The 23624-nt window shown below is 41.1% G+C and overlaps 1 protein-coding gene across 10 annotated transcripts in view; it reads left to right on the top strand.

Annotated features, from left to right (window-relative positions):
- The window catches only part of ppip5k1b (diphosphoinositol pentakisphosphate kinase 1b), a 48984-nt gene that overhangs the window by 21574 nt on the left and 3786 nt on the right, over window positions 1–23624 (top strand). Inside the window, exons 14-29 of one of the 10 annotated variants that reach the window (XM_041037774.1) lie at window positions 468–553; window positions 1216–1341; window positions 4486–4607; window positions 5195–5377; window positions 5670–5811; window positions 6015–6238; window positions 6960–7087; window positions 7217–7331; window positions 7667–7774; window positions 7874–7990; window positions 8667–8807; window positions 8992–9100; window positions 11781–11930; window positions 19160–19345; window positions 22037–22174; window positions 22661–22774. In XM_041037774.1, coding sequence (XP_040893708.1) covers window positions 468–553; window positions 1216–1341; window positions 4486–4607; window positions 5195–5377; window positions 5670–5811; window positions 6015–6238; window positions 6960–7087; window positions 7217–7331; window positions 7667–7774; window positions 7874–7990; window positions 8667–8807; window positions 8992–9100; window positions 11781–11930; window positions 19160–19345; window positions 22037–22174; window positions 22661–22774 — 2189 coding nt within the window. Of the gene's footprint in view, window positions 1–467; window positions 554–1215; window positions 1342–4485; window positions 4608–5194; window positions 5378–5669; window positions 5812–6014; window positions 6239–6959; window positions 7088–7216; window positions 7332–7666; window positions 7775–7873; window positions 7991–8666; window positions 8808–8991; window positions 9101–11780; window positions 11931–14650; window positions 14714–19159; window positions 19346–22036; window positions 22175–22660; window positions 22775–23624 lie in introns of those variants that run through there. The other 9 variants (XM_041037775.1, XR_005894066.1, XM_041037776.1 and 6 more) reach the window with 9 other exon arrangements.

The following is a 23624-nucleotide window of genomic DNA, read 5'->3' as shown; positions in this document are numbered from 1 at the left end:
TTGTGTGTTACTTTTAATACTTGTAACAGGATTAGTGTTGCCATTGATTTTCACCTTGCACCATTTTAAAAGTCAAATGCACACAGTTACACTTTCTCTTTTGTTCTTGTGCTCACACGTGCACAAACACACACTGAAATCATACTTGGAGGTCCACTGGGGCTACTGGTCTTTAGCCGTTTAGCTCTGTTTAGATCATTAAACTAGCTGCTAATACTGGTACTTTGATGTGTGTATGATGAGTGTGTCACGTTTGAAAAACTTTGTTGCCTTGTTCTGTTCTCCTCTTAAGCTTTTGTTGGAATGGAAGACAGATGTGTATTTGGTATTTAAATGTTTAAACAAAATAGTTGAAGACGGGATAAATTCTTTCTTTGTATCTGCGTGTGCTTAACTGTGTGTTTGTCTGTCTATGTGCACATCAAAATTTGTTGCGTCTGCTTTGTATGTGTGTTCATTTCCACCAGGTACGGTCATTTCTCAGGTATCAACAGGAAAGTCCAGCTGACATACCTGCGTAACGGCCAACCTAAAGCCTCCAGCGAAGAAGAAGGTACAAACAAACACACGCAGAATTAGTGTTTATATCCACTGTGGCTGTTTTGGGTGTGTATATTGTGTCTGTTGTGCAGTGTGTGTAAGGAGTTAGACCAATCGCTTGTAAACAATCTCACAACAGGTGAGATTATAAAATAAAGGATGACTTCAAAGGAATGGTAAAGAAATGGAACATCTATTGCTTCTTTTCAAATTCATGTTTTGGTATAAGTAATTTCTACTGTGAGAAATAATAGGTGCACTAATGATGATAGATAATTACACCTAGCTCATAATTTTCAGATCTTGTAACCTGTAATTGTAACAAGATGAAATAAAAAAATAGAAGAAGTCAAACTACACCTGGGGAAGCTAATCTGTATCAATAGTAAAAAATAGTAAAATGTGGTGTCATTTCTGTTGACTTGAAAAGGTCTCAAACACCGAAGCACACTGATCCAGCCTCTGCTCACCTTCCCCTAAGAAAGATACATGTAGTTTATTGATGTGAAATGTGAAAGAATGTGAAAGAATTTCTGTGATGTGAATTAGATAACATCCATACTTTTGCAGCTTACCAAATGAAAGTTCAGTAATAACATAATTGAGATTTTAAAGTTACTTATTTTTGTGTAGTGATATCTGGTGTGAATAACAAAACCGCTGCTGTTCTTCCAGACTGTAAGAAGGACGGTCCTTCTCTGTTGCTGGTGTTGAAGTGGGGCGGGGAGTTGACGCCTGCAGGCCGGGTTCAGGCTGAGGAGCTGGGCAGGGCTTTTCGCTGCATGTACCCTGGAGGTCAAGGTACCAGACACACACAGTAGATAATAGGATCATTCTACTTTAAAAAAAAAAAAAAAAAAAATCTTTACTATTGTGTTTTGTTTTTTGGTTTTTTGGGGGGGTTTTTTTTTGGTCATGGAAAAAACTTTTCTCGTATGATTGAGCTGCTTGAAACACATTCACATATTTTACTCTGCTGTGAAAATGTCTCCAATTGTAGTATTAAATTCCCTGACTTTTACCGTGTGAAACTCCCTTTTCAAAACTCCGTTAGACAGGGAATGCTTTTGTGTACATATGCTTACATGCCCTCAAGGAAGCATACACACAAACTTAGAAACGCACACACACCTTTAAGCTAAAAGACGGTCAAGCCGGCAAAGGATAATCACACAGCCCAGACCGTCCTCCCACATGCACCTTTCTCTGCTCATAAATGTTTGTTTCCAGCTCTTCTTATCAGCCACTGAAGGTACCACCATACGTAGTGTCAACACTGAACAGCTGATATACAGACAGTCAAGGAAGGTCAAAGGTGGGGTGGGCTAATTTAGTGTCGCCAAGCCATTCAAAATAATGAAATTGACTGATACGTTACAAAATATTTTATGCCTCTGTGATGGGGTTAGTTGGGAATGTACAGAATAAAACAGGCAGAGGCTTCTGTTAGTTTGTCACTTCAACAGATGGTGTAAAACAAGTCAAAACCAGTAAAGACTGTAAACAAACATAGTAAGGTCACATGTAAGGTATAGAGGGGGTGTTTTGAAGCCTTAATTGAATGAGAAGAACTAAGGTGTAGATTTGGATAGAAGTGAGTTTCTTCTAAATGGAACAATCATAGTTAAAATCACTACAAGACCCACATCAGAATTGTTCAGCACTTAAATTATCTTGGAAAAAATGACTTGAAAAAATAAATTGACCATTTTCCAGCTTTATTCATTACAGTCAGTGGTTTAGAGGAACTGCATCCACATTTTACCTTGGCACTTCATTCCTGACCTTGGAAACAACAGTTGGCCAAACAATCTTAACTAAAGGCCCTAAAAGTGCCTTAGAATCAGCCCCATCTTCTGATAGAGACTGTGTGGGATGGTCAGAAGCATCACAACAGGCGAGTAAGTGGACCTTGAGTTAAGATTGTATTGTCAACTGCTTTAACTTTAATTCAGATGAAGAGTTTTCTGCCTTTAATTGTCAAAGTTTAAACAAACACAGAGCGACGATAATAAAGATTAACAGTATCTGTGTATCAGCAGCTGAAGGACATGAACAGGAATTTCTCTCTGTGACGACTTCATTAGATGGGGAAGAATATTAGAAACACATTTTAGTATAATGCAGTCCAGCACAACACCACCATGAACGACAACTTCAGTCTTAAACATTGGTGAATTAACCAAATGTTAACAGAAACTGACTATTATAAGCTTTGTAAAAGAAGATTGGACTGGTTTGTACAGGCAAACCAGTACTTCACAGTGGACAACTGTACAACAGACACTGCATTGCAGTGGGATGTGGACTCGGACACAGCTCAGAACACCTAACCACGCCCTGCTGTGATACTGGGCGTTGTTCGTGTGCACGAGATGGAAATACAGCAATGCTTTTTATCCATTCCAACTTTAGTTGCTTTTTAATTTCTTAAAAGACTGCACGCACACCTTTACCTGACCCCTTTAACCAGAGTGAAATACAGCGAGTAACTGGACAAACTGGACGTTACATAAAGATCTTTCTCCACTCTGTATCCTCTAGAGGTTTTAACTGAGCAGTACCTCGGTGTTGCTCATCGATCACCCTTTCCAAGCTTTCCCTCTTAATGCTTTGTTTTGTAGTGCATGCAAACCAACTCCCAAACGCAGAAAACAACCTGAAGCCGAACTGAAAGTAGATCCAGTGGTTAGACGCAGTCTGTCCCCTTTGCTGCTTCTTTTTTTTTTTTTTAAAGAAAAGAAGGCTATTTTCTCATCCCAGCTACTGTTTTCATTCCTCTTTCTCCACTACAAGTTTTGTCTATTAACTCTGCTCTTCTCTTCTTACCTGTTGTTACGCTGTGTAAACTACTAGCCGGTAACCGCCGGTCCCTTGGCTGTGAGTCCCCTATTGACTTTGGTAAGAGAAGGGTTTCCTGGACATCACCACTCTTCCACTCCTCTGTCTCATTCTGCGCATTTGTCGCTCCGTCCACTAACGTTCTCTGATTTCTCCTCTCATCTCATCATGATTTTGTTTCATTTCACCTGGCGACTAGTCCTGTTTGTCCCACATTGAGATTGCTGTGGACTTGTTTGTGACGTCGTTGATGTGTTCCCGAGTTGATCCTCCGCAGCAAGTGTTGTTCTGGTCACTTGCTCATACATACACCGGCAGCTGAAGTGACAGTTTTGTGTTGTAAGCTAACGTGGATCATCTCACACTAATCCTACTGCATTTTTAAAAAAATGTACATTGCTTCTTGTTGTTTGTTTTTGATGAAAGCCAGTCTGTCTTAGCCTGGATCAGAGCCTAGAACAGGGGCGAGTCCCCCAACATGTGCCAAATCTTTCTTTTTAAAATAGGGCATGATAACCCAAAGTAGTCAGTGGGATAACATCAATTGGCTGTAGACTGAAGAAATGCATGAAGCATCAGTGTGATTTGATCTGTCGCGTTGATATGCATCCATCTCCTACAGCTACGTTAATTTAAGCATATTCAGCATGTTAAAAGACATTTATTGTCTCTATTCAAGTAGCTAATCTAAAGTATTCGATCTCATCTGCAGGGAAGCCGTCAGCTGTCATTTTTGGGGCTTACTCAACATCTATTCACTTCACTTTCACTTCATTTTATTGATAGCTTAATTCACACAATTTCAGTTTGCCTTTAAGTGACATGAGCCATGTAAAAGCTTGCAAAAATATTTTGAGGACAGTGCATTTGAACTGAAAGTGATGTTGCACCTGCACAGGTGCTGTGTTTCCTGTGTGCCTATTATTAATGGAAATCCTTGGTACTTTTGGGTACAATCAACATAATGTAATATTTTTTTCCCTTTTCTTTTCAACTACCTCCCCGACTCAGCCGTTTCTTTCATGTGAAAATTATTATGCATTATCTCAGTGCTGTAACCAGTCGGGTTAACTTTGGTGCTCCACTCTGTTTACAATCTTCCAGGTGACTATGCTGGGTTTCCAGGCTGTGGCCTCCTGCGCCTGCACAGCACTTACCGCCATGACTTGAAGATCTATGCCTCTGACGAAGGCAGAGTGCAGATGACGGCTGCTGCTTTTGCCAAGGTAATCCTCTCTCTGTACCTGAAAGAGTACACCTCATCTATAATAAATGTTACTTAAACACTGGAGTGAGAACATTTGACACATCCCTGTGCACCTTTTGGAAAACTGTCATATCCATAGTCTACAGTATGTTCACATTGGTCAAAAGGTAAAGACTTAAACATCAGACGTGTATATCTTTGGGCATTCTGGTTACACTCACATCTTTTGCATATTGGAATAATGCACACGTGTGTATACTGTATGTGATGTTTTGCTGTGGTTCTGAAGAAGAAGAAGAAGAAGTATTTTCAGCATTTAATGTCTTTAAAACTTGTAATTTGACAAAACGACAGGGTAAACAGGCTTTTCTGAGTAAATAACCCATAAAGTTGTCATTTTAACAGGCTGTAGATCAACACCAAGAAAATTAAAGCGCTTGAAAGGGTAAAGGTCCCATATATTTTCAAAAAGCCTGATTCAGCTTAACTGTAGCTTAAAGAGATCAAGTTTACTCAGCAGGTACTATATCATTTCTCCCACAGGACGCGGATTAAGTAGAAATGCCTCACAATGGCTTCGGTTCAAGTTCTCTGGTTTCTCTGCAGGGTCTGCTGGCTCTAGAAGGAGAGCTGACACCAATCCTGGTCCAGATGGTGAAGAGTGCCAACATGAACGGACTGCTGGACAGCGACAGCGACTCTCTGACTGACTGCCAACAGAAGGTGAAGGCCAGGCTGCATGAAATCATGCAGAAGAATCAGGAGTTTACACCAGAGGACTATGAGAAGGTATGTGGCAAACGTGAGATCCTGAAATGAAACTTCAAAATCTGTTAATTTGATAAAATGTCTTGTGCAATGTCCTGTTTGCAAGTAATTCTTTGTAAGTTAAACATTTGGACGTGCTTCTCAAGTCTTCATTCCTGAAATATTTGAACTTATCCGAAGATAAATATGTTGTTATATAAAAACTGCTCATGCAGGTATTGGTGGAAAGTCAAAGTCCTTCACAATTACATTCTTTGATATTATGGTTTGTAGAACATTTTAACAATTGTGTTCTGTTTCCACTGGGTTCCAGTTGGCCCCAACAGGTAGTCCATCACTGGTGAACTCCATGAACGTCATACAGAACCCAGTTAAGACCTGTGACAAGGTGTACGGCCTCATTCAGAGTCTAACCTCACAGATCCGAAAGAGACTGGAGGACCCCAAGTCTGCAGGTAGCGTGAACCTCTTTCTCTTGCCCCTTTCACACTGAACAAAAATCAGCACCAGGTCCGATTGGCAGCGATAGAAAAATGGCACTCAGGTGAACATGCTCACCTGACGTAATTCTTTCATGTGTGTTGAAGTTCCAAACATTTCTGCATAAATAAGCAGGAATGTGTACAATGACGATGAATCATCCTGTGCTTTGTTCCAGACCTGCAGCTTTACCACAGCGAGACGTTGGAGCTGATGCTGCAGCGTTGGTCCAAACTGGAGAGAGATTTCCGCATGAAGAACGGGCGCTACGACATCAGCAAGATCCCGGACATCTACGACTGTATCAAATACGACACGCAGCACAACGCTTCGCTTGGACTGGAGGACACGCTGGAGCTGTTCAGATTGTCCCGCGCCCTGGCTGACATAGTCATACCACAGGTTAAAGCAGAACAGTGTCATTTCTAATATAGAGTATAATATAAGATGAATGCTTTACCCAGATACAGATCTCCCTGTTCTGAATTGTTTCATAATATCAGCATATATTCCACACAGCCAAAGTTAGGGACTTACATGATGTATTTTAATTATCTGTAGAAGGCAGAGAATGTCAGGGATTTTAACAAATGGGCCAAATTAGAGAGATGTACCAGAGGGCATTTTGTGGTGGTGATGAAACAACTATTTTTTGCTTTTTTCGCACAGAATGGAACTTCAGTGATGCCTTTGGCAAAATTAAAATGTTTCAGAAAAAAAGGTGATATGATCCAGCAGGAAAATAGGGATACTTGTGTGGAAAAACGCTGTGAAGTATATCATAAAAACAGTGTAAAACATACAGTAAACACTCAAGAAACAAAAGCAAGTGACTGAAAAATTACACGGTTGAGTTTTTAGGTCATGGGAGTCCTACAACATAATTTTGGGAAGTCACAGAAAGGCCGTGGAATTTCATATTAAGGCCTCTATGCATGAATGTGTCACTGATAATCTGTATTCTCGCTGTGATGCTGAATAGAGTCCAGCATATTTCCTTGCCTTCTGTCCCTAAATATGCTGAAATGTGGTTCATCTCCTCATTACCGTGGATAAGCATATTAAAAAGATGTGGATGGAAGTGTTCAAATGGCTTTTTGTTCCTCTGTATCATTCGAATCAGGAGTACGGCATCAGCAAAGCTGAGAAACTGGACATAGCTCAGGCCTACTGTGTTCCTCTGATGAAGAAAATCCAGCTGGACCTGCAGAGGACCCATGAGGACGAGGCAGTTAACAAGCTGCACCCCCTGTGAGCAGAAAAACCACAGTAAAACACACACAAGCATGTTGTTAGCATGTATCTGTGTGTGTTTATGTGATTATTTGTGTCCTGCTGACTGATGAACTCTCGTGTCATTTCCTGTCCCCTGGTGTTCAGGTATTCTCGGGGCGTAATGTCTCCTGGTCGTCACGTCCGCACACGTCTCTACTTCACCAGCGAGAGCCACGTTCACTCCCTGCTCAGCATCTTCCGCTACGGAGGCCTGCTGGATGTATGCTCCGGTTTTATTATCTCTGACAGATTTGTTTTTCACAGAGTAATGGTGTCCATTTTTCCTGTGGCTGCTGATGATAATTTGCCAGAATAAGAGTAGAGCTACAAACTGATGTTTATATTAGCGTTGCAATAACTGCATACAGGTAAATATCCACACAGGATGAGACATTGTTTTTGGAGTTTAAGTTAGCTTGGTGGGTAAAATGAGTGTATTAGCAGACGTCTACTGGACGGGCTAAAATGGGCTAATGTCTCCTCACTAATTGTATGTGTTTATCATATGTATGTTTGTATATGTGTTTGTATCCGTGTGTGTGTGTGTGTTATCAGGAGGAGAGGGACCAGCAGTGGAAACAGGCGATGGACTACCTGAGTGCTGTGACTGAACTCAACTACATGACACAAATAGTCATCATGCTGTATGAAGACAACAATAAGGTCAGCCAGGCAGAGAGCTGTGTTACTGTGCACGTGCGTATAGATATGCAGTGTGAGTTTTATCTTTTCTTTCTGTCTTTATATCTGTGTGGTGAGCAGGACCCCTCCTCAGAGGAGCGTTTCCATGTTGAGCTTCACTTCAGTCCAGGAGTCAAAGGATGTGAAGATGAGGAGAACGTACCTCTCGGCTTCGGCTTCCGTCCAGCTTCCTCTGAGGTGTGTGAATGTGTGTGGTTGCCTTGGATATTTCTGTCGTTTACATGCACATACATTTTAATGTTGTTGCATTCAGAGGTTATGTGCCTTGTAGTGGGAAGTTACACCAACTGGCCAGTTATTTTGAAAAGTCAGCGAGTTCTGTGTTGCACAGTGATGACTAACCCTTTGACGAAGTGTTGTGACATTGGGTCACAGCTACTCACTGCAGTTACACTTGTTGTTTGTCAACAGGCTTTTGTCATGTGTGATATGCCCTCTAATAAAACTGTTGTGTTCTGCCACACTGGTATGTAGGCCATTATGTTGTGGTGGTGTCTGTCTGTCTGTCTGTCTGTCTGTCTGTCTGTCTGTCTGTCTGTCTGTCTGTCTGTCTGTCTGTCTGTCTGTCTGTCTGTCGAGACACATTCACGTGTTCATGTCTGTCACAAAACAGAAACACTTCAAGAACACGTTTCTCTTGAAAACAAAGTGCTCAGAATTAAGTTGGTTCCTTGCATTGAAACATAGTTCATGATATTCTGCTGTTCTCATGTGAAGATAAAAATGTCTACAGGAATATTTGTTGTTGCATTTGACAAGTTAGGTTATTTTTATTGTCGGCTGTGGATGGGTTCGTGGACATGGATATATGAAATATTGCTCTTTCCTGTCCTGTATCCTCTGACCAAATCAGAATCAAGACAAAAAGCCAAATCAGGGCAGTCTGGAGGACCTCTCCCAGGACCAGCCAGACCAGGCACTCCCTGTTTCTGAGCCAATCAACATCCAGCGAAGGTCTCCCATGATCCGCAACCGCAAGACAGGCTCCATGGAGGTATGGGACTATAGTGTTAGTGTTTAAGCTAAGATGGGTAGAATGTGATCTTTATCCTGTTAAAACCTTGAGTGGATGTGTTTGCCTTTTTATACCTTATTTAAATGAATGGGAGACATCAGGTCCCTGATTTACTGGTTAAACCGTGTCAGTCTTAACCCCCCATCTCCATGGCCCCACTCAGGTCCTGTCTGAGACCTCTCCCACCCAGTCCTCCAAAGGCTGCACGTCCCACCGACTTTTCCCCTCGTGTTCACGCCAGTCTCCTGAGATCAAACCAGCCAGTGGCCTAGGTGGGCACCTCAGTTCTGGTGTGTGTGTGTGTGTGTGTGAGTGTGTGTGAATGTGTGTGAGAGTGTGTGAGAGTGTGTTTCCTGTCCATGTGTGTAGGGGAGAGAAAGAATGAGCGTGAGAGAGAGAGAGGACTTTTATGCCAACAGACACACTGACCTCACAACACATTTATCTCCAGCTGTCATCACTGATCCTCCTCCTCATCACAAGCCTCGGCTGTGACTTCTCCTTCACCCTCCCACCTTTCCATTTCTCTCTGTGCCTCCCTCATTTCTTTGTTTGTTAGTCTTTTGCTCTTTTCTTTCCATAACCCCCCCCCCCCCTCGCTCTCTGATGGTCACATAGCTTCCACCCCAGCTTAGCTTTGCAGCAGCCAAACAGGATCAGACTCCAAACTATGTAGGCAAGAGGTCAGTGGGGAGAGATGTGTTCACAGCCAACTGCAGGATCTCTGGTGTCACAAAGCATTCACAGAGGTACCGGTTTCCCTGCTAGGTGATAAGGTGACAATATTGGAAACATAATGTAGGTGTTTCTATCAGATATTTCTGAGGTCTGCACAGGATTTGAACAATTTCCTTTGTGGGTTGCAGATGTCATCGAAGAATCAATCTTTATTAAAAAAAAAGAAAAAAGTAAATTATTAAAAACACTATCTTTATGTAAGGCTCTATGTAATTACAGTATATACAGAGTAATATTTTCATTAATGGCTGTAGTGCAGTACGAGCACCACAGTCTTTTGATTGCTGTCTGGTGACATCTTTAGACAAGACAAAACAATCAACACACACTTAAAAATGTGTTCTGTGTTACGCCAAATATGATTTTAGGGCTCATCCTCCTCCCTTTTCAACGCTACAAAAAAATGTAAATTTTAAGTGAATTTAATGCCAAAAGTGTTCCAAAACAAGCTGTATCAGAAAACCATTTATAAACCACCCTGGGTCCCTTAATCTGATATAAAGCCCCTCCTTGAAGGACACTTGTTTAGCTGTATGTATAGTTCCCAAGGGCATGTAACCTCCAACAACCTGCTAACACAGTGACACTCACACAAGCATGAAAGGTTGTTGGCTAAATCAAGACGTGTGGACCATAAAACCATGAACCTGAGAACGGGGAGTGGAGTCACTTTGTGGAAACAGTTTTATCACATGCGCTTCACTGGGAGTTTGAAACCCATGTATCGCACTGGGCAACATGAAACAGCTTCACTACTTAGCTTGATATCACACAGGCGCATGTGATGTACTTTTAAATTTTTTAAATGCCTTAAATATTTAACGTCTTTATCTCTCCTGCGCATGAGCAGTAAAATGAATTGCACAATACAGTAGGTTATTTTACTGATAGGTAATTTCTGCATGCGGTTAGAGCACCAGAGCAATCTACTCCTGGAAGAACAGATAGTTCTAGTTGAATGTGATTGCATTGCTTTTGAATGCAGTGCAGGTTATTTCCTTTTTTTGCACAGGTAAGAACTAAAAGAGATAATTAAACTAAATGAAAATGCGCAAGAGAGGAAGGAAGGCAGTTATAGGCACGTTTTATAATATGAAAAAAAAAAATCTCAGATATAATCAAGTGTAATTATAAACATCAGGCAATCAGGATAATGCAGGTAAGGGTGCAAAAGGGCAGTATGGGTGTAGTGCTACCTCTCCCTAAATGTGTTAATCATCAAGTCACTCAGTGCTTAATTATCACAAATCTGAGAGTAGCAGTTGGTTCTGTTGATGTCTGTGCAACATCAAAGGGGCTCCATCTAAAGCCTCTGGGTATTCTTTGAGTGGAGCCTGTCAGTTCCTGCTGTGTAGTGAGTGTGAAGCTGCTGAGTGATCCCTCCCTGTTCGTCTCCAACACCAGCAACGCTGACGGCACAGGTCACAGGCAAGAGCAGCAGGTGTCGTGGACGACCTCTCCCCGTGAGCTGCTTCTCATGCCTTCATACTGTTTATAGAACAAAGGAATGAGACACAGACTCAACACTGATTTTTTTTTTTCTTTGCAGTTCAAAATATACTTCCTCTTCTGTGTGGTCTACAAACTCAGTATTGATTCAAAATATTGGAATAGATATATAAAAAAAGAGAATTTGGCTGTCTGGTTTTGGCAGCAATGACTGTAACTTCAGATGGTTTGTGCACAGCAGGGGTCTGAAACAATCCCATTGCCACGCTCGGCCTGTTCTTTACGCCTCTGCTGCTTTTTGCATACAAAACACAACATGTTCTGTATGCACTTGTGCACACACTCTTAGCCTTGTTTACATATACGCATACGTATGCACGCACCCACATAAACACACACAGATGCCGTCAATGTTGTGAAAACCTTGGAGCTTGTGTGTCATCAGTTCTACAAATAGCATTGTCCATACATTGTTTTTGATATCATAGACCATTTTTATAACTGATTAATTTTTTTCATAATTAAAGTTATAATGTGAAAGTCATCCAAACCGTAGCTACAAGATTTTCACACAGGTGTATATTCTTTTAGATGAACACACACTCATGCCAGAAACTGCCCATAGCAACAGATTGTTATGACAATAATGGCATGGTGTGTCATAAAGACTAATACTCACCCTTCACACCTCCACCCATCCCTTCACCCCACACACACCCCCACCTCCCAACCCCACCCCACCCCACCCGGCTCCTCCTCACACAGGCTCGCTCTGCTCTGGCCTCTTCAGTGCCTCTGCCCTTGGGGTGTCCTGTAGCGCCCCCAACCTGCGGGACTACGTCCGCACACACCACCACCATCACCGAAAACCACCTCTGTCCCCCGGCAGTCTCCCATGCCAGATTGGCATGTTTGGTATGTTCACACCGCTGTCTGTCTTCCTCCACAAGGCGGCTCTTTTTACTTTTTTAAAATCTCTCTCCTCTGGCTTTAAAATGTCGTCTTTTTTCTTCTTCTTTTTTTCTCCTTAAGCTTCAGATACTTAGATTTTTTTTGGGGGGACATTTGCTGTTGTCACTGTTCTTTGGATCAAAGCTCTCCTCTTTCTCTCACTCATCTTCCCCGCCCCCCAAACAAACCAGCAATTTCAAACTGTTGCATCACATTTTTTGAGTGATTTACTTCACGGTGTGCATGATAATGGCACTGATTTGACAGCAGGCAAATTGGCTGTGCAGAGGACGCTGGGCATGCTACCTTGCACTGGATTGTGTGATATTATCCGTGATCAGTGTTTTTCCAGATCAGCATGACCACTCACTGATCACACCTCTGTCTGCTTGGGTTCGAATGTGTTGAAATGTTCTCTCTCTGTGCATGTTGTTGTGCCGAATGTACATAGATCCTCTCTCAGAGAATTTAATTTTATAATCCACAGTAAAGTAGTTTTTGTGTCTGGAAGCCAGAAGTCTGGCTTTTCTTATTAATCACAATTTATGGTAATCCTTACATTAAGAAACTCAGCCTGTTATTTGGAACAGATATATTTTCGAGACCTAATAATCCACCTTTAAATAATCCCCAATCTCATTCTCCCTCCCCACCCTTTTGCCTCGGTTTTATGTTGCTAATGGTGAGTGCAAGCAAGCTGTTCTCACAGCCACCAGGGGTCCTTATATCAGGTTTAATTATCCCAAACATCTGTGTTGGATATCATTCACATGGTCACAGCTGTTTAATTTGTTTAGTTTCTTCCAAAGATGAATATGACGCCCTCAGGTTAAGTCAGCAGCAGATAATTTTACTGGCAAATTATATGTATGCATATGGATCTGCACATTGGCTAAACTACAGGGACTTTTTCCTCCCACTGCGGGTTTTAAAAAACACGAAACTGAGGCTTTCAGTTTGTCCACCGGGTGTCACTCTGACTGCAAGGCTACACACTGTCAGGAGCAAACCGATGCTTTCCTCTCTCACTTCTCTTACATCATGTTATGTTATGTTGTGCTGCTCTGTGGGAGACAGGTGAGGGTTTGGAATGACGTCAGCACTGTTCATTTGAGGGAGGAGAGGGCTGCTTCAGGACAACATATTATTCTTTTGTTACTGGAAATGTGAAAGGATGTCCGGTCCTGGTTTGAATGCAAAACCTGAGAATGACCTGCAGTGTGGTACTTTAGAGCAGTGGTGCCCAACCTTTTTTGTTTGTTAGCCCCACAACCCTGTCAGATGACTTCAAATCCCTTTATCGACACCGCCTGTCATGTTCCAAATGGGTTTCTTTGAATGACTCTTAAACCATGTGTAATTTAACACTGTTAATTCTATAAAAGTGGATATTCTTACACTCTTTTTTTTTTTCAAACAAGACCTTCTTGTAGTGATCCTTGATCTTGGAAAAGAGATCATTCTCAAACAACCATTTTTTTTCATTAGGTTTGGTCAGGTTTGTATTCACTACTTGGACTCAGAGTGGCAGGAGCAAGTCTTTTTTTCAATTCAGCAATTTGTTTACTGCTTAAAAGCAGCTATAATCAATATTTTTATGTTAGCAATGGATCACATCACTACTTGTGTGTGAAAGGTTTCACTCACTGTGATGAAACCATAGAGAACCATCACCTGACTCTTCAGTTCCCCTCCATAGCATCTCATTGTTTTGGTTTTCTGGCTGCAGCCTTACTGTTTGGTTCACACTTAATGCTCTCAAAGCATCATTTTCAGCCAGAGCAGGCAGCTGTTTCCAGCGAAAGAGCTCTAAAAGCCCACTATACCCTACTTGTTCTGCACCAGACAATATACAAACAAGGTTAGTGACTAGTTGGTGAATATAGTGGAGCATTTAGCAGCTAAAGAGCCAGATATTTCCCTCAGGAGTTGGTGGAGACCAAAAATAGAGCTAAAAGAGAGTGAACATAAGACGTATTTGTCAGGTGGCCAAAAACATGACTTCAGTTTTGTATGGGTTAAGCAAACAAGAAATAATGTTTTAATTTGTGAGCTTTAGTGTAGGCAGTTTGTTACCTTTAGACAAAGCCAGGCTACCTGTTTCTATCTGTTTTCAGACTTTATGCTAAGCTAAGCTAACAGGTTGCTGGCTGTAGCTTCATATTTATAGGACAGACATGAGAGTGATATCAGTCCTACAATTCTTGGCAAGAGAGCAAATAAGTGTATTTCCCAAAATGTCAAGCTACTGCTTCAAAGCTAAAAAGAAAGTCGATAGCTGACAGTAGGCCAAGGAAAGGTAGGACAGGGAGAGTGGATTCTCAGATTCTCTCCTGTCACAGAGTAATAAATACCCTTCAGATTAAGACTCAGCATCACTCTTCCTGCATGTTTATTATTCAGCCATAACATCCATCATTTACTCCATCCATTCCACAACCTCTCCACTCACTTTCTCTGATAGCCTATCCCCTCTTTGTTTATTCAGAGATGACTCTCATTTTCACGCATGTTGGTTGGCAGACAGACATTGATGAATGGACAGGCCAAATCTCTCTCTCATTCTTTTTTTCTCTCCTCTTTTTTTCCCTCATGTTAACATAAACAAACAAACAAACAGGCAAACAGGCAGACACAGGAACCAGCAGTCCCAGTAATACCGGTTACCTTTCTTATCTCCTCAGAGCTGTTCTCTATGCCGGCAGTAAAGAGATTTTCTGTGTCGTTTGCCAGGCATCCGACTAATGGTATGTCTGCATTTATTCAAGTTTATATCGACACTCCTCCAGTTTTCCTTGTTATCTTGCATGACCTTTTTGTGGGAAAACATTTCCTGTGTTTTCTCTTTTTGGGGGTTTGACGTTTGGTTGCGTTGATTACATTGAACGTCTCCAGGATTAAAACATTTTCTCACGAGTTTCTGTTTCTCCACACACCCTCGGTGTTTGTTGTACCTTGTGTTGTTTTCGGCCCTCACCTCTAACACCACCTGCTCTGCCTGCATTTGTTTAATTTGCCTCTCTGATCCTGCTGTTTCTGTACAGGATGGATGTATTTGCCTGATATGGAATATATCTCCTTTCTTAGATATATTTCCATGTGTAGATAATCTGTGCACACATCATAACATATCCTCTCCTGCACCTTTATTTTGTTAATTTTAAATCATTTGTTCTATTAATTCCTTAGTTCTGGCTCTAAACCTTTAAAGCCAGAAGGTTTCTCTGCATTTTCTGGTTGAAAGTTTCCACATGCATCATCACTGTTGGGTGTGGTTTCTTACCACACCGAACAGTGTTGTCATGGTGGACCGATCACACGCTGGAGACCACTTCATGTCACTGCAGTGAGGTGAGAAGTTAAACTGCTCAACATCAGAGCAAACAACATTTTTATGGAGTGTTGGGTTGCTCCTTAAACTGCATGTGAGCCGCATTTCAACATGTGAGTGAGGAGCTCCTCACAAAATCAGACAGCCAGACCTTCTGTATGTGATTTTTGTGAGTGTTTCTTCATTCATTTGTTGGTTTTTCGGCTCATGCAGTTTTAAATGTATGGGATTTTTTTTTTTTTTTTACCTGCACACCCAACAGGACAAGGATGTGTTGAGTTCAACTTGATATTTTTTCATTAGTTAGAACGATAGGAGTCTAGAGTCTAGGAGTTTAGAGTCTTTTTTTCCTCATTGATTTCTTAGTCTTAGTCAAATTTATTTTACTCATCAAATTAGTTCAGTTTCACAAGCAATTCTTTGTGATTTCTGATAAAATAGACCAGAGCTGTAACGATTAGTTATTTGCTTGATTAGACAATTGACAAAAAAGAAACTGGCAACTATTTTGATACTCATTTAATCATTTCACATTATTATTATTATTTTTTTAAGTAAAAATACAAAGAAAAATCAGCTTAGCAGCTTCTCCAGTGTGTCTTTTACTGTATATCACTGTAAATTCAATATGTTTGGGCTTTGGACTGTTGGTCAGACAAAACAAGATGTTTGCAACAATATGTCGCCTTTGACTCTAGGACATTTTTCACCATTTTCTGATACTTCAGAGATGAAACAATCAATGAATTAACCGAGAAAATAATCATCATGATAATTGACAAAGAACAAAATTGTTAGTTGTAGCCCTATAATTGAAAGAACGTTCTTGTTCTACTTGATTAAAATCCCACAAGTGTTTGTTTTACCTGTTGGTTGACACAGTAATTCACCTGTGCAACCCAACTATCACTTCTAACTGACTGTTGTGCAAAAAAAGAGGTTCAGCAGTATTAACTGTTAATGTACAGTTTGCTGCTTTTACACTTGGTCTCTAATAAGGTGGAGACTGTTTGTGAGAAGTTTGGGTTTTTTTGGGTTTTGTTCTTTTTTTCTTCAGTGTTATCTCTCTCCGTCACCGGTAAGTAGCCTGTGAGCTCGATGCAGAGTTTTCTTTTGGAACAGCAGCTGTTGGGAATTTAAGGAGAGTAACTCCTCAGGTCTTGCTTCTCAAAACGCTGCAGTGTGATGAAATCCACTCTTAACATCCTTGAAATGTGTTTGAGGCAGCTTTGTAGCACCACTGTGTTCGAGGAGATCATTCATGGATGAGCTCACTGATGGCAGCTCCACTGGGTCTTTTCATCTGAGGAGGAGCAAATTAAGAGCTACTGCCTAGCACATGGCTGACTGCAGGTCCTGTTATATTTGGATCACTGAATGGTATTTAGGACTGAGATAAATAGCTCAGAAACAGCCCAGCATGTGTTGGCAGTCTGATTTGTGTTGGCTGTAATTTAGCAGGAGAAATTACGTGTCGTCCGAGCACAAGGATCATCTGACGTGTTGACTCAGAATGACAACTAGAGTCTGTGTAATTCAGAAATCTGATATAATGCTGACAAGTGTTTGGACAAACACTGGGAACCACAGAGATGAGTGTTTATCACCAGTTTGGACTCAAGTAGCCTGTGTGTCGAGGAGCAATTCAAGAGTAGTAATAGAACAACTTAGGGAATCATTAAAGATATTATCTTTGTACTGTCTGCACATAAATTAGACAGAATGGTGAATGCAATATATACAGTAAATCATTCCTAACTTAATGTAGTCATTTTAGATCTCACTGCATTCGAGTCACACACACATTTTGTGAAGAGAATAAAGTCTGTAGAAGAAAAACTCTCTGTGAATTACCAAAAAGGTGTTGAGCTAGTAGCTGCTGAAGGGCTTTTGTGGACATAAAACATTTTTGAGGACATCAATTATTCATTTTCTTTTTTGATAGAGTCATAAATCAAACAGGTCACATTTTCACACAGTGTTTGTGTTTTGGAGTGAAATGTTTCAGATATGAACTCAGATATTTTGGTTTGGACATTTGTTCAGGTAATACACACACACTGGTGAGAGAGAAAAAGGTAATGTGTTTTATTTATTTTCATCCGTTCGGAATTGACTCACTCTCTTGCCATGGCCTGAGGAAACTGAGAAAATTAGCAAATTATCACTAATGAAATGCCCATTATGCTACTCAGTGGAGAAAAGAGCAGTCACAACCTTCTTCTTTTCACACTCATAACCCTGTTTTGGGGTGAAATATTCTATCACACAGAGCAAGCGATATGTGTGCTGTCTGAATTTTGTCATCTGTCTTTTTGCAGTGTTTGAGCAGCAGCCATGAATTTGTGATTAGTTAAATATTACGAGAAGAGAAGTTGTGTTCACGTAGTCTTACACTGTCTCTTTAAAGCTGTTCCCTCGTTTGTGGCTGGATTAACTGACTTGGGGGGCTCTGGGAAAAATGACTTGTGGGAGTTTTTGTTACCTTCATTAAGCAAAATTTTAAACTATATGAGCAACAAACAAACTGAAATAATAAAGGTCTTAAAAACAGATGTTAACTGAGGCATGGGGGCTGATAACGGGGTCATCAAGGTGGTAATAATGCATGTGTTGCCTTAAAGCAGCTATAATCAATATTTTTATAATACCAGTGTATGAAATGACAATAGAAAACAATGTGGAAATGCAAACAGGGGTCATCCATAGTGATACAGAGGATTATCACCTGAATCTGCAGCTTCCCTCGTCAGATCAGTGTGTAACTGTCCAGATGGAAACTTAACCGTGTTGGTTCACTCTCACTGCTGTCCGAGAGTCGTATTTGGTAGCTGTTTTCAGAGAACAAGCTCTAAAAACCTGCTTGTTTGCACCTTCTTACCACCAAACATTTCAGAGACACACTGACCGACTAGCTGGTGAACATAGTGGATCATTCAGCAGCTAAAGAACCAGGTATTTCCCCTAGCAGCTGTTAAGACACTAAAGACAGAGCGAGAATTAGACTTACAAATGAGTGTACTGCTCCATAACTGTTGGATGTGTAAATAAGCAACTGTTTGCTAACATATTTGCCAAATCAACTTAAAATATTGTTAACAGCTCGTTTCTGCTGCCCCCAGGTGGCCAAAACAAGTCCGTTATTACAGGTTAAAGGCTCCTGTCACCTCAGTGGAACAGTGAAATATATAGTACTCAGCAACAAATTGGCTTTGAACTTATTACAGACTTACTGCCACATTGAACCAGGAGCCATTGGACCCAGTAAGAGGTTGTCACAGCACCTTTTTATCTTCATCCACAGTCTTATTTATTAAGAAAAAACTAGTTGGACAATACTATGGACTCTCAGACCCTGGTTCACATGTTGTGTGAAGCTGATCCTGTGTCTGTTGTCTCTGATGGGTTTTTTTTTACTGATCTCTTTTAACCATAGATCATAGGCTATTGACTACTGTTGGCTCCTGCTGTCTTTAGTTGACCTCAGGTTATCTTTTGTCTAAACTTTGTTTGCTTTGAAATGAAAGGGTAGGATTGTGTCAGCTGTTTGTGTATGGTTGCAGCAGTGCAAAGACATGGTTGGTCTGCTTCATTCATAACTCAAAGATCATCACCTGTTTGGTTAAATGACGTTACAGAGATTGAAACTGCTGCCCTTTCTTCCTTTTCTCTCTCAGCGAACTTGCTTTTTTTGATGTACTTTTCTATTTAGACTCATCTCGATAAAAACAGTCCATCTACCTAAGGCCACTCTCCTCTTTTAGCTCTATGCTTATCTGTGGCACAGCTCCCATCAGTCCTTCTGCTCCACTGTACTTTCTCTGTCTTTTCTTCTGTCCCTGCTCTGCCTCTTGTCCCTCAGAGCCCTCAGACAAGCTCCATGTAGTCCAGCTGCTCGGGGGGCTTCCCGCTGAGCTGGCCCTGCTGGGGTTTGCCCCTCTGGCTATGGACGGGGCCATGGCCCACCACCTGCACCACTGCCCCTACCATCTCCGCCTCCTCAAGACCTGGCTGATGTCTGGTCAGGAGCTCCCAGAATCCCTCCACGGTCAGCTCCCATACTCCCCGTTCACTCCCTGCCGCCTCCTCTTTCGGCTCCCTCTCGCCCCATTCACCCACGTGGAGCAAGTGGGACGCTGCCAATGCCGTCTGAGCTTTGCATCAACTATAGTTTATTGCTTCCTATTTCTTCCAATCTGGTTTTCTTATTTCTGCCTGATGATTACATGTGCAGGCTTGCTCCATTTCATGTCCAACTGTAAGCGTGTTTCTATTTTTCTTTCGTTGTGCATCATACTTAAAGTCACAGTGAAACAGCAGTTATTATCTACTGATTAAAGCAAAATCTGCATTCAGTCATTTGGCAGACAATTTTCCAAACACACTGGTTTAAGAGGAAAGTGTAGTGTAAATATTGATCATGATTCTATGTCCATTGATCTTGCCAGGACAGGAGCAACCTGAGACGTTGGTCTTCTACAGACTTAAAGTCACAGAGAAAAGACAGTTAGAGCATCTTCCTTAATATGATATATTGAGGTTTAGTTATGAGAAGGATTTGATCAACCTTTTGCGCAACCCAATGAAATCTCATTGATTGGCAAAGCATAATCATGGATGGAAATGCACTTACAGTGCGAGAAAGACAAGCTATCTGTACAAAAAAAAAAAAAATTTAAGAACAGTTACCACAGGAACACAGGGTCAGAACTTTTTATTTTACTGTGTCTTTAAGTCCTTGGGTCTGTTGTGTCCCGTGTCCTTCTTTGCACAGAATTAGACACCTCTTGTGTAATTTTTCAAGCTAAGAAGGTTTTATTACAGCAAATATCCATCAGTTTTCACATTTTCTTTTTAAATGTCAGAATGTGCACAGAGAGGACTAATTTCTCTTCATGCATGCTGGGTGGACACTTGATGGCCAGCGAAACAAACTCTTCTGTGTAAGAAGAGTTTTAGGCTTGTCTAACTGCATTGTGTGCATGCTCCGTCTGGAGTAATGGTTGCACTGGGCACTTGTTCAGTAGTGAGCTCTGTCTGTAGACTAGCGTCAGGTGTTGATTGCGCCGGTTTGGCTTTCGCACAGCAGAGGTTCAGGTCTGGGCTCCACGCTGTCTCCCCTCAGTGTTTGCAAAATGTGCTTCCTGGCCAGGTGGCAGATATTTGAGTGTCTGTTGAAAGATTTGGGTCATCGTCTTTTCCCTCATTTTAATTGGCTAATTAAGTGGTAGCCTGTTCATTAAATGCTGATTCTGTAAAGTGTTTCTGGAGCACGTCTTGGCACGTTGTGTCACCTTAATGGAGCCGCACAATTATTCTTTGCAGTCATCACAGACGCCTGCCTGCAATAAATTAGCAATGTTTTTATTTGCTACAGGAACAAGTAGATTGAGATTTTTTTTTTATTTTTGGCTCAGTCACATAGATGTTTATTACTTTATTTCTCTGCTCTTTTAAACACTGTTGTGCTTTGTTTTCTGTCCTCCTGTCTCTGGGATTGCCAGTGTTGGCAAGTGGCTGAATGGATGGTGCAGTGTAGCATGAGTGTTTTCTGCTCCCACTGCATCTGGTGTGTGAGCTGAATTTGATATCCATATGAAGAGGCTGCAGCAAAGATGGGGAGGAGGGAAAGACTGTAATGAATGCCAGCTGGTTATTTTCATACAACTCCTGCTTCATTAGACAGTTCAGTAAAGAGAGAACAGCCAGTTAGAGGTGAGGATAAATGTTGTAGAATAAACCTAAAGAGCGAGATTAAGCTTGTAAATATGTGATACACATCTTTGTCTGCTGAGCCACCAAACCACTTCCACCCGAGGCTCTGTAATATCAGTTTAGGCCAAAGCGGGTTTTAGTTTTTCTCATGATCAAAGCTTTGGCTGGAAGAGCTTTTAATGTTGAACAGAAATCTTGGCTTGGTCTAATGTATAAAGCTGCTTTGGCCAACATCCAGTAAGGAAAAGATTGATTGATGGAGAAATACACCCTCTAACAACTGCTTAAACAACTGTTAAAGCAGCTGTCTGTGATGTATCCTGCCTCTCCAGTCCTGTTTTTCTGAGTGTTCTGGTGTATATCAGATAATTGGCCAAAGGTTGACAAAGAAACGTCATGTTGAGATATTTGCATCGTAGATATAAATTGGAGTGGAAGCAGAAAAAACACCAACTGTGAAAAGATAACACTCAAAATCATTTATAACTTTATTGAAATCCATAAAGGGTCATATACTGTACATGAATGATCCCATGAGAAACATTAACATCAAACAACTCAACTAATTATCAACTGGGGAAATTCATATCTTGGTCCCTGAAGGCCTCAAATGGTTCTTGTCCATTAAACGCTGACTGCACTTCGTTCCGCTTGTGTCATTATGTTAGACAGGCTTTTTTTTTTTTTTGTAAGGAATAGCCCTGAAAGAGTCTGTAGTCGTAGAACATTAGTCATGGAGAAATGCAAGGCTGACCAGCATGATGCTCTCTGGGGAGATGGATGAATAGGAAGCGTTGCTTCAGCCTGCCTGATTATAAGTTTGCAGACATTTACTTTAGCTGGTAGATTTGTCTGTTTTACCTACCTAAGTTTGGGTGGCTAGTTAACAAATAAAAATGTCTGCCGCACTGAGAGAATGAACAGCCAACATGCACAGAGAGCTGGAGCTTCACTGCTCCTCCACCTTTTGGATCTGATGGTGGTACAATCTGCTGTGTTTCTGTCTGTCCCGTCTGTGCTGCAGGTTTTGAAGGCTGCTCCATGGTGCCCTCCATCTACCCACTGGAGACGCTGCACAACTCGCTCTCATTGAAGCAGGTGGACGAGTTTCTCAACGCAGTGTGTGAGATCGGCAGCGAGGCCCACGCCAAAACCATGAAAGGTGGGTCTAGACTGCTCAGCAGCAATCAATACATACTTTTTAAATACCTTCTTTTCAATGTAGTTCTCCACAAAATTTAAAAAGCCAGAGGAGAGGTTTTTTATTGGGAGGGAGGCAAAAAATAAAGTCAGCAAAAAATTTTAAGCACATTTAAGCAGCTTGATTTACTTAAATTGACTAAAAATTCTGACTAAATATTTTGGCTCTAAAATTCTATATTCATGCATCGTGTATTTTGGTATTCTGATGCAGTGCTAAAATTAAATGTGGTGTCTGAGTTTATATGAACTTGTCCAGTTCCTTTCGATGCCCTAAAATTGTGTATAAAGGGCAAAGAAATCCTGTAATATTGATCTGCTCTGGATGTAAACACCAGACACCAAACTTTTTTTTTTCCAATTACACTGTAGCACATTGAGTAAAATGAACTTTGGTGTATGACATTTGGAAACTGATCTCAGTGTGTTTGTGCTGCCCTCGCTCCAGCGCTCTCCGGCCTGTTTGACTCTCAGAGCCAGACGTCTCTCTACAGCCCCCAGCAGCCTCTGTCCTCCTCTGGATCTGAGACGTCTCTCCGGCCTCCGAGTCAGCCTCTATGGCGTGAGTGTTTTAAGGATTTTTATGGCAATACAGTTTCTAAGACATTAAGACTAGAAATATTTCATACCTTATTGACACATACTGTTACTTAAAAGAGAGTGAAGACTGCTGTGTGTCAGTGTGTTAAAAATACAACATGTAACACTTATGGGTATTACGTATGTGCCAATGCATTATTTTTAATTAAAAATAATAGAACAGTTTTAAATAAAAACAATTCTAATGCTAATAAGTATACAAATACCCAAGAGACTGATTAGAAGAATACAGGCTTTGAAGCCTCATACTGGCTGATAAAAACTGAATGGACCTCTTCTTAAGACTTATTCTAACTGGACTAAATAATTCATTTGTTTTCATTCATATACTGTGGTCACTCAGCGGCTATCAGTTTCAGATTCTGCCTTGAGCTGGGCAGCTCCCGTGTGTGAGAGTGAGTAACTGTACGACTGAGAAGCAGAGCGAGGCTGGAAAAGACCTTGCATGCTCAGCAAAAACCTCGATGGAGATAAATAAGACTTGTCCACCTCCCCCACGTTCAGCATGACCTTCATGTTTGAGGTAGCAGATGTGACCTGATGGGGATTCATTTATCTGCGATGACCCAGTGGTTACAGATACTGACTGAATCATAACAAAAAGGTCACTAATTGAATTCCTCATTAGCTGAAAGACATATGTCTTTGAACCAAGCTCAGAACCATGGGCAGCATCTAACTATTATTTCCTTTATTTATCCATCAGTTGATTATTTTTTCAGTTAACATCTTTATAAAAAGAAAAAAAAAGGCTGTGCTCACATGTTAAACGGGAAATGTGAAAACAATTTGTGTACCAGTCAGTGATGGCA

The sequence above is a fragment of the Toxotes jaculatrix genome, chromosome 5 (assembly GCF_017976425.1).
Source record: "Toxotes jaculatrix isolate fToxJac2 chromosome 5, fToxJac2.pri, whole genome shotgun sequence".
In the NCBI taxonomy this organism is placed as follows: Eukaryota; Metazoa; Chordata; class Actinopteri; family Toxotidae; genus Toxotes; species Toxotes jaculatrix.
The sequence above is the reverse complement of the archived record's forward strand: the minus strand, read 5'-3'. Positions and strand labels throughout refer to the sequence as shown.